This window comes from Condylostylus longicornis, unplaced genomic scaffold, assembly GCF_029603195.1.
Source record: "Condylostylus longicornis isolate FDR11 unplaced genomic scaffold, ASM2960319v2 ptg000098l, whole genome shotgun sequence".
NCBI classification, from domain to species: domain Eukaryota; kingdom Metazoa; phylum Arthropoda; class Insecta; order Diptera; family Dolichopodidae; genus Condylostylus; species Condylostylus longicornis.
Window position 1 is genome coordinate 975,988 of NW_026578066.1, and position 18,429 is coordinate 994,416.

An 18,429-nucleotide genomic window follows, 5' to 3' on the forward strand; every position below is an offset into this window, starting at 1 on the left:
TATTATAATTTCATTTTCTAATAGGTATATAAAAATTTAATTAGTTAAAATTAGATAAAATATAATCAAAATTAAAATGAAATTTGGTTTGAAGAAGGTAAAAGTAAAATTTTTGATAGAAAATAAAAAAATGAGGCAAATTTAGGTATATTTTATGATTTAAAAATTTTTAACTTTTTAATAATGTACGAATTTTGAATATTTTGAAAATATATTATTATCAAAATGGTAAATATAGTGGAAACATAAAATTCTTGTATAAACATTATTTTTCCAAAAAAAATGATATTATTTCATCCTATGATAACTATTAGGATTTGATATTTTGTATGTACACTATTAATAATATAAAAAAAAATTACATAATGCTTTGCAAATAAATTATGAATAAAAAGTTTGATAATGCCCAGGAAGGCAGGAAAATTATAATTTAATTAAATAAATTGAAATATATAATTCTATAAAATATTTTTGAAACTATAGAATAAAAATTAAATATTTTTCAAATTCGTTTTGTTTGAATTGTATAATAAGATACATGAATTAAAACTAAATACAGAGTATTTTTTAAATATATATTATTATTAAAATATTGAAATAGTAAAAGTTAAATTACTTAAAATTCATATTTTTTAAGAAACTTCGTAATTTTTTTTTTTATAAAATTATTCTAGATTGATTTAAAAATCACATTTTGATGGAAGTAGTTTTTTAAAAAGAAGAAGAAAAAAAAAACAATAATATCGTTATTAAAAGTATATACCTTAAAATTTTTTCGTTAGATTATCGGTCTTATATATTATATAATAATATACATGATGGAATTTTTTATGTATTTTTATAGTTTGTTTTGTATGCTTTCTTTTTTATTTAAAATTGGAATTATCTAGTTTCAAAATTCAGTTCCTTTACTTATAATTCTTTATATTAATTCTTCCTACGCTAGATTTTATTATTATTTTGTTTTGTTTTTGTTAAGTTTAATAGTAGATATTTGTATTCTTATTTATTCTGTAATGTTTTTAAACGCAATTTATTTTAATATATTCTTGTATTCTTATTCAATATTATTAAAGTGTTTTTAATTTTAATAATTCATTGTTGATCACAGTGCTGTTAATTATACGTTTATTTATTTCTTTGTTATTCTTGTTATATTAATTAGATTTTTAATAATTTTATAATAATATGTTTTTTTTTTGTATAGTTTTTCTTTTTATTATTTATACATTTCATTTATGTATATTAATAATTTAACATTTTCTTGAACTCGTTTGAATATTACTAATCTTAAAAAAACGAAACAAAAAATTATTTAATAGTAATATTGCAAATTGTTTGGTTATTTGCTCCTTATGAGTTATTTTAAGAGTAACATAAAATAAATATAGGATATACATAATCATAAACAAAAATATTAAATAATTTTTATAATGTTAACGAACGCAAATGGTTTCTATGTATGTATGTTTAAATCGCAATCAAATTTGTAAATTTTACTTTAATTTTTATAGGCAAATTAAAAAATTTAGATTCTTATATTATAATTTTTTGAAGTTTTTAGATTTTTCCAACCATCATATTATATTTATTTGGTTTTCGTCTTTGTTTTTTTAAGCGCCAAAGAAATTTTTGTAATGTAATATTAAATTATGAACCAATGTAAAAAAAATCAAATAGTTAATTAATTAATTTTTCAGCTAAATAACAATTGGCTCCCAAGTTAAAAAATAATGTACAGTATTACATTACAAAATTTCAATTATTGTTATGAATTTGTAACATATTACTAAGCAAATAATAAAAAAAAATGTTCCATATTTTAAACGCATAATAATTTACAAGTAGCTTTGTTTTTACTATTTTTTTTTAAAACCTATTGACTAATTTTTGTTATACATGATTATTTTTTATTTCTAAAATAATTTGTAGATGGTAAATAATTGTACAAAAATAAAGTAAAATAAATAAATTTTATAATCACATTTTTAATTCCCTGACCACAAATATCTGATTAGATCGTTCATTACTCGAAAATAAAGAAAAAAAAATATTAAGATTTTATTTGTTGCTATAAAATATAAATTTTGAAAAGTTCAAGCGCTTTCTTTTTAATATTTTGATTTGTTATTTTCTTAATTTGATAAATCTCTTCTTATAATATCTAAAATATACTCGTTTTGTATATCGTCAGCTGTATGTGTAGGGTGAATAAAACCAAGTGCAGGATGTATATTTGATGAATTTAAAGGTCGCCATTTTTGACCCAACTGAGAACTAATTTCCTAAATTTTAAAATGAATATTGTACATTTATGAGAAAAAAAAATGTAAATGAATATATTTACTTCAATAAATGAATCCATCATATTAGCATTTGGTGCTGAATCCAACATAGATACTTCTAGCTTTTTTAATTTTTTGCCGCAAAGTCTTGATATTCCAACTAAATTGTGCGGATCTAAAACATATCCGTGTATAACAATCTCTTCCAAATTTTTACAGCGCCATGACATCATAACGAACGGGTCTTGTCCTGATCTCATATACAAGTCCATTACATTACGATCGGTTTCTTGATAAGCCTAATAGACAAAAATGAAAAAAAAAAAAGGTTTTATACATTTATAACATATACTTAATTGTACTTACAGAATCCACCCATTGTACACTTTTTAATGTTGTTTGATAATACATCGACATAACATCAAGAGCATCAACATTCATCTGAAATAAATTTCATTAATTATTTGTTATTAAATTATTATTAACCCAATAAATGTACTTACAAAATTGCAAAACAAAACTCTCAAATGAGTTACTGGCATACTTCGTTTTAAAATACTTAGTTGTAATAATTCAACGGCTTCATAAGCATAAATTAGTGTTAAGATCAAGTCAATTTTATTGAATTTACTGGCAAATTCGGCCCAAGCTGTTTCTGAAATACCTGGATGTGCTCTATCCACTTCATGTATACAAATTAATAACTTCTTTAATGGAAGTATTTGAATAGTTTTTAACAATTCATCAGTGACAGAATCATAATCAAGAGATAAAATCTAAAAAAGAAAGTGAATTTAAAAATATAATTTAAAATTATTTAAAATATAGTAATGTATACCTGCAAAGATGTACATTTTTCAAAGAACATATGCTCCAGAGCTAGCATAGAAGATGAACTAGGATTAAATTTAATTGATGCGAATGTAATTTCTTCAAGATCTTGCGGTTTTGCTAATAATTTTAAAAAGTCAGCTGCATAATATGTTAAGCATTCTATTGCACCTAAATCAAATATTTTAATAGATGAACGGCGACGAGATAATAACATTTTTAATGGTTCTACAAAAATTCTAAAACAAAAAAAAAAGCAAATATACATATTTATTATTATTAGTTTAATAGGTATATGATAATTTCGAAATTACTTCTCAACATCGACTAGATCTTCATCTTGGTATTTTTCACCTGGCACTGGCAATCCCACAGAATTTGTTTCAAAACGAATTCCTCGCAATTGATCACATTTCACAATTCTGAAAATTTAAATTTATATTTTAAGTGAAAAATGTAACTTATCTTCATATTTTAATATTTTAATACCTGTAAAGAACTCGTCTGATTTTATCTATGTGATAAACATTTAAAAAATCAAAAACGATTGTAAGCTCACTGACTAAATTTACTAAACAATGTAGAAAAAATTGACATTGCTTATCATCATCAATTTGTAATCTGAATTTGAAATTTGTAAAAAATCTGCAACATAAGAATAATTTTAAAAATTATTTATATATGAAAAATAGTTTTATAAATTGAATTAATAAGAAATATATGTAAGAATTCAATTTACTACCAGAATAAATACAATTGAGGGTTATACATATAAAAATTTAGTAAAATAATGTTAAAAAAATAGAAGATATGCTTGGTAAATATTCTTGTCTAATTACTTTTACTATTATGTTTTTACCATTACCTTTTACCAAATACTTTTACCATTATGATAAATGTTTATTGCTTTTTATCGGTAATTGTTCAAAGATTTTCTTTATTGAATTATAAATGTAGACACTCATCCCTCGCTTAACGGAAGCTCGTTATACGGAAATCAAAAATTAAACCAAAGTCTCTTTTTATGGGAAAAAAAATCGATTTACGCAAAATTTTTAAAATGCAAAAAAAAAAGTAATCTAAAAAATTACAATTTAATAAAATCAAATAACAAAATCCTACTATATTTTTTGCAAATTAACAAGAAATTTATGTACCTATGTAAAATAGAAATATATGTTTAGGTACAATACCTATGTGGTTGTAACGTAATGTAAGTAAAAAGATTCGATTTACGGTTTGATTTAGTGAGGGATGAGTGTATATACTTATACTTAATGACAAATATCAGCAATTTTTCAAATCAATTTTTTTATGAGACTTTTAGTTTTCAACTAAATTTTCTGGTTAATCAAAAGCGAAAATTATTATTGTGATTTGTGCAATGCTATAAAATTAAACTTAATAAATGAGGTCAATAAATTGTTTTAAATAAATTTAAATGAAATAATTTTTTTTCTATTTTATATAGGTATCTACCGACATAATATATGTATAACAATATGTAAATGGCATTACAAGATATTGTAATATGTTGACGAGGTAGAAATTAATTTATTTATTTCCAAGTACATATTTAAAGGTACTCAAGTTTACAAATTTTCACAGTATTCTTCAATGTTGATTTAATTATTTTTTTTTGTTTACTTTGCTTAAAAAAACTAAAAAATTACATTGAATGGGTATATAATTCGAAAAAAAATTTTTTTTTTTTGTTGTCATATGAAAAATTTGCAAAAACTAATTTTATATAATTATTTTTCTTTAAAATTCAGCAGCAAGTGCATCTAAACACATCTGCAAATTTTAAAATTAATAAAAAATTTATAATATTTATTTATTAAGTGCATACATACTTGTATGAATTTTATTGTGTATGTATATCATTTATTTTGGCTCTATTTATTTTTTATTTTCGGCTTGATACCAAAAATTGTGAATACTTAATTTTAAATTTTTTAAATATCACGTATTCAGGTCGAATTGGTCAATATTGTCCATAATACATAATAAAACATTGAATTCATTAATGCAATTTATTCACTGGATTTATTTATATTCATTATATAATAATGAGCATAATATAACAGTTTTAAAGGAATTTTGTACATTATAAAATGAACAAAATATATTTGACTTTCGAATATATATTTGACTTTTGAAGTAATGGATATTAAAAAAATTTTCGCGATGCCCTTATACATATTTCGTATTGTCTTCTGCCTACTTGTTTCAAAAATATGGTCAATAAAACAAGACCTTGTATAAGAGGCTTGTACAAATAAAATTCTGTTTATTATAGTTTTATACACTCTATATTTAAAAATAATTATATTTTCTGTTACTGGGAACAGAAAAATTACATTATAAACTGTTGAAAACCTTAAAAATAAAGCTCAATATGCTGGAATTTTATTTAAACACAACGCTACGCTATCATAACAAACCAACAATAGTTTGATAACAGTTATTTGAATTTTTTTTTAATGTAAAGTATTTTAAAAATATAAATGCAACATAAATAATAAAAAATATAAATAAAAATAATTTGAAATTTTCAATACCTTATATGCGGTAGGTATATCTTTTTACTCATGATATAAAAATATTGAAAATTAAAAAGTTATTACAACACTAATTCAGGTTTTCAAACTTTTAAACTGACAAATCCCCTCTTTACCTTTTCCAATCAATAATATTGAAAATCTATTATTTGAAAATCATATTATTATCTCTTAATACATATCTGTATGTATCTCTATATACAATTTAACAGTCTGTGACAAAAGTGATATGATTATAAAATATATTTTTAATAGAAAAATTTAGAATTGAAAAATGAAAGAAATTCATATACTCTATAAACATTTACGCCCTATAATTACATAAGCAATCACTTGACAATAAAAAAAAAATACCTATTTTAAGTATGGAATTTATAAAGTATTTTTTCAATATTCAGTATTATAGTTCAATACAAAATTTTTGAAAATCATTTACATATATTAATTAATAATTATACTCTTTTCATAAAACTGAGTACCTATCTATTTAATTGCGATATCTTCAATCTGATTATTTTAATATTTCTACGTTTTTATTTTTTTCAAAATGAAGAAATACAATTGTTTGCTACTTTTCAAACAAAATAAGATTAGATTAGGTTGACAGATACATACCAACCTAAAAAGCAATTTAAGAGATGCAATTGAAATTTGTAAGAAAATCTAAGGTCCTTTTACTAGACAGAATAAAGTTTCAACTAAGTTATCTTATTAATAACATAAAAAGCCTTGTCTTAGGAATGTGTTTGTTTTTTTTTAATTAATAATTAATATTTAAATTATTGACAAGCTGTATTAATGTTAACAAAGTATGACGTTAATGAAGTTAACTTGTTTATTTTTTACGCAATTTATTTCAATTTTCAATATTAGCATCGAGGACTAACTAAAGAGCTATCTTTTAATCACTTATTAGTAAATTTTGAAAAAAAAATTTTTATTGTAACTGTTTGTAATGATTGAGCCGGGTCGGGAATGGTGTATAGCATTAATTTTTGTATTTATTAAATTATATTTTTTATTTTTTTTTAATTTATTATTAATTTTTATTATTAATATAAATTTTAACTAATTTATTTGTACAAATCTTTTACTTTTTTATTGAAATTTTAAATTTTAAAAATTGTAATAAAATTTCCGTATGGCACTGTACTTATTACATTGTACGAGTATGCATTGTGTAGCTACAAAAGTACATATGTACGTACATATTTCAAAGTAGGTTAGATATGTATATACAAAATTATATATATGTACGTAGATATGTACATACATACTTCTTTCATAATATTATTTATTTTTTCGTATTATACAGAATTTGTAAAATTAAATTTCTGAATATTCCACTGCAGCAAATTTTTACATTTAACATAATTTTATTTTCCATATTTCGTTTTGATTATAAAGCAAAATATTGTATATATTGTATGTTTGTAAATAAATTTTAACTAATTTAACTACATAAAATATATATAATTTTATGAGGCAAAAGAAAATATGTCGCAAATTGAATTCCACAAAACTAATTTAATGTATTTATGTAGATATAAGAATGTTTATACTTACTTCTTTTGAAAAACTACACTTCTCCAATGTAAACATGTTGATGAAGCTGTTAGGACGCTTTTCCTATCCAAATAAGAAAAAATATTCTCTAAAGCCAAAGTTGGTATTTTACCCCATTGGTAAATTTCATTCATCGTTTCTTGCACAATAATCTACGCACAAAAGTTTTCGTTTTATTTATTTTATTTTTTCCTTAGCCTATCTTTAAAAATTTTAAATTTTTTTTTAAAAAATTTTATTTGTGACTTTTTCTGGATATTTTAAATTAATTAATTCTTTTAGTTTTTGGCTATTTAAATTCAAGAATGTAAAAAAAAAATGCAAGTGAAAAAAAAATCGTTTTGACTGTGTTGAAGTTGACTGATTTTCAATGACAAGTTATTGGCTTGACTTTTCGAAGAAAAAACAAAATCAGTTTTTTGTGCGAATTTTGTTGTTCTAATGTTGACTTTTCGTTTTGTTTTTTGTTGTCTTTATATGCCTACTTACCGAATGTTTTGATATTGCACTACTCAGCTGGTTTATTTCCCCTTAAAACACTTCCCTGATTATTTTTTCTTTGTTTGACTAATTGAAAAAATTTCTCATTCCAAAATACCTTTTTATCATTACTTCACTATTATTCTCTTTAGGCTAATTTTATATTATGTACAATCGTAGCGAAAGTAGAATTAATATTAATCACCAAAAATTTATAATACACGTTTAATTTTGATTTCTTAAAGTACGAAATTGAAATTTGATTACTTAAAATTTTTATCACAAAAAAAAAACGGACCTGAATTTAGTTTATGTATGCATATGTAATATGTATATTTAATTGAAAGGTGAAAATTGTCAAATAAATGACATTGGCTGCGTTTTTGAAAAAAAAAATTTGACAACGAATGAAATTTTTTGGTTCAGAATTAACCCATTGAAACTCAAGTAGAAAAATTATAAATGAATGTGGTGAGAGTTTTTGAGAATTTACCATATTTTGTTTGAGTTCTATCTATAATACACATTTGGCGCACAAAATTATAGTTAATGATTATTCTTCAAAATTTAGGATGAATTTTAATTACTTTAAGTTACTCAATTACTCAAAAATTTTTTGTCTATGCTGAAACCCAAATTAAGTTTAACTTTCTCTTAAAATGAAAATAATATTTTTTCGGATTAGAATCTTTTTCAAAATTCAATAATGTTGTTTAAATAAGTTCTGGATTTTAATTCTTTAACTTAGTTTGCATTATGAACAATGTATACTTAAAATAATTAATTTATATATTGCGACATAATTTTTATTGTGTTATTTTCACCCCAAAATTACTCTCGATAAATAAATTAAAATTTCAAAAATTTGGTTATTTTTCGTATTTGGAAGTGATTATAGCAAAAAATGCTTTAACAAAAGTTCCCGAAGTGGCTATTAACACAGAATGTAGAACGAATTGACAGGACTAAATAATAACCGTAAATACATAATTATAAAAAGTTCATGTACTTGAAATCAACAAAATTTATGTTAATTCAAAATATTCTTTTCGTAATTAGTTTGCAGTCATACTTTTGTTTTAGTTTTCCGTGTTGAATTAAACAAATTTTTATTTGAAAAAACAAAAATCTATTTTTATTTGAATAAATAAGCGAAACTGATTTATTCTTAAATTGTTTTTCTTGTTATCTTTTCGAATAATTATCAACACCGCAGATTCGCAGCTTTGTATATATTCAATTTTGTATAAAAATTTCATCCCTGCTTTGATTTATGTATAACACTACAATTTCGAAATTAAATTTTTCATTTTCATTACGAATGTCATTCTCGAAGCTGTCAATTTTGCGTTACATTGTTGACATAACAAAAATATCTGTCATGTGTGTTTCTGTCAGTCGTATATAATGTAAGTATAATATTTTGATGTTAGAATAAAATATAAACAAAACACAATTTTTCAAATTGTGTGATTTTTGAGAATTTGTTAATATTATTTTTAGAGAGAAATTTGTTAAATAAATCTAAATAATTATGGAGAGACCTAAGAGAACTGACACTGAAGATGATGTTTTGGAAATGCAAAACAAATTTCTTTCTTTAAAATCGAAAGGCACAGCTTTTAAACCGGCTGCACAAGTTGTGAAAATGGGCAAAGGTTAGTATTTTTAAAAGTTATTTTAAATCATCAGCTGTATATAGACTAAATTTTTATTTAAATTCAGAAAAAAAGCAGTCAATATTTTCTCAAAAGAGGAAGAAAAGTGAACATACCGATGATAATAAGGCCTATAATTATGAACCGGTTCCGAAGAACATTTCACTTGGTGAAGTGGTTGAAAAAAATGATCCTTCATTATCAAAGAAAAATAACTGGATCATAGGCAATATAATTGAAAAACCATCAGTTCAACCGATGGATTTCGAAGACTGCTATCAAACAGATAGTGCTTTTCCTGAAATTGAAAAGTTAGAGTCTTATGATATGCCGATAGTGCCCGGAAAAAGTTTGTTTTTACTTTCAATGGAAAAGAAAAATAACCCAGAAAAATCTTTTTTGGCACAGGCCTGTAAAGATACGAAAGTTCAAGGTAATATATTCGGCGATAAGAGCAACATTGTAAAAGATCAAGAAACGGGAATGTCGGTACATGAAGAGAATGTAAATATTTTAAGTAAAATGTCCGAAGAAGAAATACGTGAGGAAAGAGAGAATCTCCTAAAGTGCATTGATTCAAATGTTTTGGAATTTATTAAATCACAAAAGCGAAAATTAAATCCAGATGCCAATGCATGTGTAGAAGCTGTAAAAGCTGTAATAAAAAATAGCAAACAATCTTTTGATACTGTTTCTGGTGACTCTTCTTTCGATAAGCAAACGAATACTAAAACCAATAACATTTCTGAAATCGAAATCGATAATATTTCAAACTTTGTAGAAGAAATACCCACTGTTATGGACATACTTAAAGCCAGCGAATCTGAAAATTGGGTTAATTTTAATATAATTGAGAAAGAAAAATTTGAATGGATGAAAAATATTCCTGATATGATAAATAATATAAAACCAGCTGATCCTTTTGAAGCTAGATTTGATTGGAAAGGTGTTCTTTTACCTTATTTAGAAAAAGATAATAATAAAGATGACCGCGATTTGTATATGCACGGTAATGAGTCTTTTAGGCCTGGCTATACTTTGCAAGAACTGTTTAGACTAGCAAGGTAGGCTTTCCTTTATAAAAAAATTTATTACATAAATCCATAAATACAGTTTTTTTTAGGTCCAATATCATTCAACAAAAATGTTCAGCATTTGGATCTATTTACGGAATATTGAATTTCTATAATCAAGGGTTTTATGATAACGTACTAGAATTGCCATTGACAAAAATTTTTTTTTTGCTTCGGTATGGAGCGGATGAAAATACAGTTTCATTGTTAGAAATTGTATATAAGGGGCTTAGTACATTATTCTATAATGAAACAGACGAAACTGTTTTAGATTTTATTTTTGAAACATCAGAGGGATTCTTACAACCAATTATTGAAAATAATAAAAAAACTGGCACAGATGATAGCGAGGGCGTTGAAACTGATTTGAAAAATATGACGTTATCCAAAACTCCATTTTGTGCAAAATTAAATGAAGAGCAAAATGAAAGTAAAGCTTCCATGACGGATTTTGAATTAGCGGAAAATGATATGATTGATTGCCTTTTACGTACAAACATTATTCAAAGAATATAGTAAAATTTTATTAGTTTTTTTTTATTCAATCAGTAACTATTTTTCTTGGTTTCAGTTACATTTTGAAAACTATAAGACCAGAGAACAGCACTACTATTTCCTGCTTTAAAATATTAATAAGGCTGGCAAGAACAAATCAAGATGTTGCGAAAAAAATTGTTTCCCATAAGGAACTGGTACAATTACTAATAGAAAACTTTATGCCAATACTTCAACAACTTGGTAAAAATTAAGCTTTTATTTACTTTGTTTGTTGTTAAAATTTTTATTAATGTTTTTTAGATGTGCAAAGTGAACCAAAATTTTATAATTATCCTCAACATTTAGTTCTTAAACTGATCCGAATTATAATTTCCCAACATATTTCTTTATGTATAAATCTGGAATCATTAGATTTGATCAATAAAATCAAAAGTTATTTATATACTAGAGACGATATAAAGGTACTTTAATAATTTTGCATTAAAACATTGACTTTTGAGTTCGTTTTATATTTTAAAGGGTCCAATTATAAAAGTGCAGACAGAAAGTTTAAGAATTATTCGTGTTATAATGAATATTAAGCCTGATAAAGATTTTTACAAGTAAAATTTCTTATTATTACTTTATGTACTATGTATTAAAATTAAAAAAAAATAATTTAAGATCGTTATTGCCAGCTTTTCGTTACATGTTAGAGTGGCATTATCAGCATGCACAGTATGAGGCTGAAGGACCGTTTCTAATTAGACAGCATGCGTCGGCATTACTAGCTGCTGTTATGAGTAGGCCATCATATGAAGCAAAGGATAGCTTAACAGATATTATCGTTATGTGTTGTTCAAAATGGTTTTACACCGCTAAGCAAAGTGGCATTAAAGACGTATTAATTTTAGTTTTTATATTTGTGTTTAATTTTCTTTAACAATTTTCTTTCAGTTTTCCCAATCAAATCTTCTATCATCATGCATTAGTTGTGTAAATTGGTATTTGAAATATAATGACAAAGGCTTTGATGAATTTATTGAAAAATATTTAAAACCTTTCATTTGTTCAAAAACTTTTATTGAATTCCAAGGAACTTTAGAGTAATAATTTAACTTAAAATAGAAATTTTCAATAAGCAAAAGTATATTTGTTAATATTTTCAGGCATTCGTCAATTGTTTTGAAATATAATTCGATTGATCGTCGAAATGTACATCCACCGCTTCCTAATTTTGGGACAGTTTTAATACACTCTAGTGGTCCACAGTTAATTATATCGCAATGTTATCCAATATATTTTTTAAGCAATTTATTTAATTTAACTGAAACATTGTTTAAAAAGAGAAATAATGTTATTATGCTAAATTTACTACAAGTTGATATTATTCAAATTTTTGTAAATTATTTGAAAAAGATTTCATCTAAAGTTAATAAAAAATTAGCAACGAATTTCATTACAAAGAGTGAAATTACATTAATCTACAAATTGATATGCTTTGAAGGATTTCACGAATTTCTTGATAAAACGGAATTACTACAAGCATCATTTAATTTAATTAGTTGTATGTCTGTGGAACATATAACTGAAATTGAAACACTATTCAATTTATTCATTTTTAATAGCAAATATTTAAATTTTGAAAATAGATCCTTAGAAAATTGGAAACAAGTTTATTTAGAAACTTTTATTTATCCGCACAGTATCATAATTGTAAGGAAAACAATGTTTTTATATTCAAAGAAAATATTTTATTACTCATTATGTTTAATTTTTCAATATTATCACAGTCGCCAACTGATATATCGTTATGTTTACCATGTTTTCCTGAGCCAATTTTACCATGCGACTGGCCATATATGCTACTTAAAAGTTTATTGAACAAATATTTACAAAATCCTCTTACGGAAGTCGTGGAAAAAGAATCAGGTAAATAATAATTTCAATATTTATTGATTTTGAATATTATTAAAAAATTGTGATGACTCAAATTTATTTAGAATTTCCTGAAAGTGAGATAGTGAGAATTACTTTAACATTTACGAATGTACTGGAGAAAAATGGAGTGAAAATTATTTCTCCGACAGAAAAATTAATGTATCTTATGATAGCGTTTATGGGTAAGGATTCTATATTTTTGGAACCCGATATGAAATCACAATTGAAAGATTATATAAATGATTTTTTCAAAATGAATTTGCATACAAATTTCAATTTTGGTGGAACATTTGAAGGTGAGTAAGTTATAGAGGAAAAAAAATGTTCTAAATAAAATTATAAAATTTTTAATATTGAAATTTTTTTTTTTAGGTAAAAGCAAATTTGAAAATTTATATGTGCTATTCTTAGATCATTTTCAAGCGGCAAGCTATGGTGATGATTTATTTAGTTCATTAGTAATGATTCCGTTGGCACAAAAGTATGATAATAAATGGAGAAAAATGGTTTGGTCTGAACATGCATCTGTTCTAAGATTTTTGAATTGTAAAGAAGATCAAGTATGTTCATCGTTCAGTAAAAATTAAGAACGATATAATCAAATCAATAATTTGATATTTTCTTTTGAATTTGTAGCTTTTGGGATCGTTACAAGCTTATTTAGAACCGGAGGAATCTGATATTTCTTTGATTAAATGTTATTCAAGAGCCTTGAATTCAGACTTATTGCGTGAAAATACAATTCCACATAAAATAGCAACACACCATTTTCTTCATTACAAGAATAAGAAAGGTTTAATTACATAGTTTTGAATTTCATTGTTATATTTTATATTGATATTTTTTTAAAATTTTTTTTTGAAAGAATAAAAGAAATAAAATTATTTTTCTTTTATAAAAAGAAAAGTTTTTGATACAAGAAGAAATTTTAAATATTAATATTACCTTTTTAGTATAATCACTCATGATTCTGAATTTAGTTACAATGAAAAATTTTAGTGCACTTTAAATTGATAGTGTAAAATATTTAAAAAATTGTTTAAAAAAACATTTATTTGTCTACTTTAAACATTTTTTTCCGTAGCAAATTTATTAGCATCTTAAGTAAATAATGTAAATTGTATTTTTAATTAACGTTATATTAATAACTTAATTTCTAAAAATATAAGTGGAATATTAGGTGATTTTTGTTATGTCTTCACACCTATTTTTTTAATTTGCATAATTTACATTCGAATTAACAGTTCAATTAGATTTCAATTAATATGTATTTTAACATATATTAAAAAAGGTGTTAATAAATAAAAAGTTGAGCCTTCTTCATTTTTAAGAAAATAAAATGTTAAAAATAATTTCAATATTAATTTTATACATGTGAGAATAACCAAACAATGTACTATTGATTTTAAATTTAAATTCTTGAAATTATTCCAAAACCGTAGTTTACTCTTATTAAAGTAAAATAATTTAATATAATAATCCCTTAGTATGTAGGTATATATGTATTATATATATGATTAATGAAATATTTCAATTCAATATTTTTTTCGGCATAGTGTCGTTTAACATGGCAACTATTTAATTGTACTGTTGGAGTAAAAATTTGTTGATAGTGTTTTATAGGAATATAACAGACAATTCGTCTATATTGCCCTATGTGGTGATCATTCCATTTTATAGATTCGTTTTTCCTTCTTTATGTTTTATTCACAAATATATGAATTTTATACCAGTAAATATTCTCATTGGAAATGAGATTCCAAAATGAGAATGAGTATCTGAAGAATACGATACAAATACGGGTTTTAATAATAATCATTTTAAAATTAAAATACATAAGACACGGTATGATATAGTATTCTCTTCATAGTGAGCACAAAAGCTAAAAAAGAGCGTAAAAATACAATTAAAAAAAATTAAAAAGCACATGTTTAAGTTTTTTTTTTATGTTTTTAAAAAAACAAAATTTTTTTTCTTGTTCCTTTTTATAGCTCAGAAAATGTAAAAATACACTTATTAAGGTAATTTTGTCCAGTTATTTTAATCGTCACTTTATAATGATTTTAGTATCTTGTGTTAAGATAACTTTACAAGTAAAGGAATTGGTAAAAAATATCAGAATTTCTTTATTATGCCCAAATTGAAATTGTTAAAATCCAAAAATATTAAAATATTGTAAAGTACGTTAAATACATGTATTTACATAATGTTAGAATGAAATTTACCCTATGCGAACTTATTTACTGTACTGTTCCATTGTATTTTAGTGAATACCTACAACACTTTTTCTGCATAATTTTTGTTATTTGTATTTATAGTAAAAAAAAAATTAAAAAATACCAGAAAAAATAGAATGAGAATTGGTTAAGTTGACTTAGATTTGGCTTGATTGCTAAATATATTGTTTTAATTAAAATATTGTCATTTTTGTAAACTGAATTTAATTACCGCTTTAATTTTTATAACGCAAAAATATCGTATTTTTATTAGCTCACGTATATATACATTTTATATGTACATATGAATGGATGTAGCTACAACAATACTACAAGTACAGCAAGGTACAATTCCATAGTCAATATTAATGTACTTATGCAATTTAATTTGTAATTATGTAGTTTGCGATTTACAAGAATTCAACTCTAAGGGCTGAGGCAGACATACAACTTTTAATTTTCCAACTAATGTTTAATTGTAAAATCATTGCGTGCACATTTAAGAAACTAAGTTATTTCTTAAAATCGATTTCCAATCGATTGTATTAAATAACAAGTGCACAATTACAAACTGTTTGATTAATTAATTGCATGTGATCATACAGTTGTATGTGCGCGCACCTGAATATAAACTTACGGAATTCAAATAAGCAATCAACCAGTTGCAATACTTAAAATTGCGTGTCTGCCTGCGCCCTTATAATGAAATAATAATAATTCTTTTCATTTAAAAGAAATATGTACATATGAATAAATTTTGTCAGATATGTTCACATAATTATACGATCTTCTACAGGAATATGACAAACTCTATTACCCTATACATTAAAACATGATCATTTTTTTTTTTTGGTCTAAAACATTTTAACAAACATTGATATTCAAGTACATATGTATATGTGCAAATTTATCGTTTATATTGAAAAGAGAGGAAACAGGAGCATTCTTTTTCAATTCTTTATAAATTGAAATGGAATAGAGAAGACCATTCTTGAGTACAATATTATATAATATACACACACACATGCACGCATAATACATTTATTTTTTACAAACACACTTAAAAAAATACAATTTTTTCATACTTTTCCTATATCAATTTTATTATTCGTATAGGTGTTTAAAGATCAGTATAGAATTTATTTAATGCATATTGGCATGGCATTCTAAACCAAAAAAAAAAATACGGGAGAAAAATAAAAAGAAACAGTAAAAATGAAAATGTCATAAAACAAAACTTGGAATTTATTTAAGTATTAAAGCCCATTGTGAATTGAGACTGTAAAACAAAAATTTATACATTATGTACATACAATAATTTACAAAAAAAAAAAATAATAATAATAAAAAATTGTCATATTCAGAAATAAAAAAAAAAAAATATAAAAGCGCTCTTTCAATTTTTTTAACTTTTCAATTTTTCGACTTTAGATTCTAGTCATCAGTAAGCTGTTTAACTTTATTGCATTCGGTTGTATTAAGAAAAAGAAAATAAATAAAATAATAATTTTTTTTTTTAAGTTCGACACGAGAAAATATTAAAAAAAAATTTAAAAATAAAAAAAATATAAGAAAACAAAAAATTTTTTTTTTTTTTTTATTATCACAAGCGGTGATCCGCGATTTTTTTTTGTATAAAAAAATTCAAAACCTCAAAATAATGTTCTTATAAGAATTTCATAAATTTTATTTTATTCAATCAATTTGGGGTTTTATTTTAAATAACTTTTTATATTGTGCAAATTAATATTTAATTAAATATTAAATTTGGTTAAACAAAATATTCAATAAGTGTATGTAAAATAATTTTAAAATTTTTAAATTTCTAATTACATAAATTGAAATTAATCAATAAATTAAAAAAGCAGGAAAAAAAATATTCTATAATTAAGTGATAATTTTTTTTTTGCAAATATTTATTTTAATAAAATATTGAATTTATTATATTATAAAAGTAATGTTATTTAAAATGTACATATTTACTTACGTTTAATATAATACCTATACATACTTACTTACATATGTGCATTCATATACAGTTCTTTTACCTATCTACCTACATATTTACCTACTGTACCTTATGATTTACTCAATGTTTATTAAAATTCTTAATTTAAGCACAAGAAAAAATGAAAACATGAAAAATTTCACTTACTTTTTTAATTAAATAAAATATTAATTAAGAATTTTTAATTAATCATTATTTATTTGAGAATTTTTATTTGCAATTCTTAAAACATTACAAATAAAAAATGAAATTTTAGAAAAAAAAATTTTTTATTGATAAGAATTTTTTTTCCAGTTATTGTTTATATGTGCCTACATACATATATATGTATATAAATTATTTTAATTATTTTCCATATTAAATTTATAAAATATATTTATTATTTTAATTAATATTTTAATATATATATATGTAGCATAAATTTAATATATGGTCAATAAAAATGTAGAATTTGAATTTAATGTCAATATACGGTTTATATTGTTGTGCTGCTGTGATAATTTCTTGTAATTTCTATACGGAAAATATGAAAGCAAAATTTATTTATCCTATGTAAAATTTGTTTAATTTTAAACTATAAGTAGGTACATGTATATAGTGTATACCTACCTTCCTCACCTTCCAATTAAAAATATTAACTTTAAATATTTTTAGGCTCCGAAATTGAAATTTTTGGTTTAGTTTTATTTTGCTGCGCGTAAATGTAATCAAAAGTATATTAAAAAATACTGAATACTTATATTAATTAATATAACACTTTGATCCATGTTAAAATTCACGCTAACATTAATGTAAAATTAATATTTATTTTCTACAATTGATCTTCAATTCTATAATTTTGATTCCTTAATATTTTTTCTCATGATACCTACATAATAATAAGTATATACAGTTAGTTTTCTAGTGATGTGTTAATTAATTATTTTATAACATGTTGTACATTATTTTAAAATTATTCGATCTTCATTTTCAAAGCAATGGAATGGAATAATATTATTCTTAATCATATAGGGCAATATTCTTTAAATGTTTAATTTACAAAATGTAATTATTAATTCTATTTCAAGTGTACAAGTAAATATACATATGTATATGTATGTAAGCATACGCGTTTAAATTTATGTATATTTAGTATGCGTTCTAAAATTTTTCGCGCCGATTTTTAAGTATTTTAATTTATTTATACTATTTGATAATAATCCATTATACATATATATATATATATGTACATACTATTTAATATAAGTAGGTAATTTAAATTATAATTTTTTATTTTCATCACCACAAATTATTGATAAGAGATTGAGTTTTTTTTTTTATATTTTTTTCG

The 18,429-nt window shown here is 23.1% G+C and overlaps 2 protein-coding genes across 3 annotated transcripts; one reads left to right on the forward strand and one right to left on the reverse strand.

Annotated features, from left to right (window-relative positions):
- Positions 1-675: 675 nt before the first annotated feature.
- LOC129613969 (uncharacterized) lies at positions 676-8,013 on the reverse strand. Of its 2 annotated transcripts, XM_055528323.1 has the most exons (9): positions 7,736-8,013; positions 7,247-7,398; positions 3,606-3,761; positions 3,431-3,538; positions 3,124-3,355; positions 2,789-3,061; positions 2,652-2,726; positions 2,348-2,584; positions 676-2,285 (listed from the first exon to the last, which is right to left on the reverse strand). In XM_055528323.1, exons 2-9 carry the CDS (start codon positions 7,378-7,380, stop codon positions 2,136-2,138), a joined length of 1,365 nt encoding a protein of 454 aa, XP_055384298.1. In that variant the 5' UTR covers positions 7,381-7,398; positions 7,736-8,013; the 3' UTR covers positions 676-2,135. The 2 variants fall into 2 exon arrangements, with proteins under 2 accessions (XP_055384298.1, XP_055384297.1); XM_055528322.1 differs by having other exon boundaries at positions 7,247-8,013.
- A 1,201-nt stretch (positions 8,014-9,214) lies between these two features.
- LOC129614014 (RNA polymerase II-associated protein 1) lies at positions 9,215-13,720 on the forward strand. Its single transcript, XM_055528383.1, has 13 exons — positions 9,215-9,384; positions 9,452-10,448; positions 10,508-10,972; positions 11,029-11,195; positions 11,256-11,416; positions 11,475-11,557; positions 11,619-11,835; positions 11,892-12,040; positions 12,104-12,650; positions 12,728-12,866; positions 12,938-13,171; positions 13,248-13,435; positions 13,512-13,720. The coding sequence occupies exons 1-13, from the start codon at positions 9,261-9,263 to the stop codon at positions 13,680-13,682; spliced, it is 3,642 nt and encodes a 1,213-aa protein (XP_055384358.1). The 5' UTR covers positions 9,215-9,260; the 3' UTR covers positions 13,683-13,720.
- Positions 13,721-18,429: the final 4,709 nt, after the last annotated feature.

Coding starts and splice junctions, on each gene's coding strand:
- LOC129613969 (XM_055528323.1), bottom strand. CDS start 7,380: ATGAATGAAATTTACCAATGGGGTAAAATACCAACTTTGGCTTTAGAG. Junction 3,356..3,430: donor GATCTAGTCGATGTTGAGAA/GTAATTTCGAAA, acceptor TTTTTGTTTTAG/AATTTTTGTAGAACCATTAA. Junction 2,286..2,347: donor TGATGGATTCATTTATTGAA/GTAAATATATTC, acceptor TTTAAAATTTAG/GAAATTAGTTCTCAGTTGGG.
- LOC129614014 (XM_055528383.1), top strand. CDS start 9,261: ATGGAGAGACCTAAGAGAACTGACACTGAAGATGATGTTTTGGAAATG. Junction 11,417..11,474: donor ATACTAGAGACGATATAAAG/GTACTTTAATAA, acceptor TATATTTTAAAG/GGTCCAATTATAAAAGTGCA. Junction 11,836..11,891: donor AGCAAAGTGGCATTAAAGAC/GTATTAATTTTA, acceptor ATTTTCTTTCAG/TTTTCCCAATCAAATCTTCT.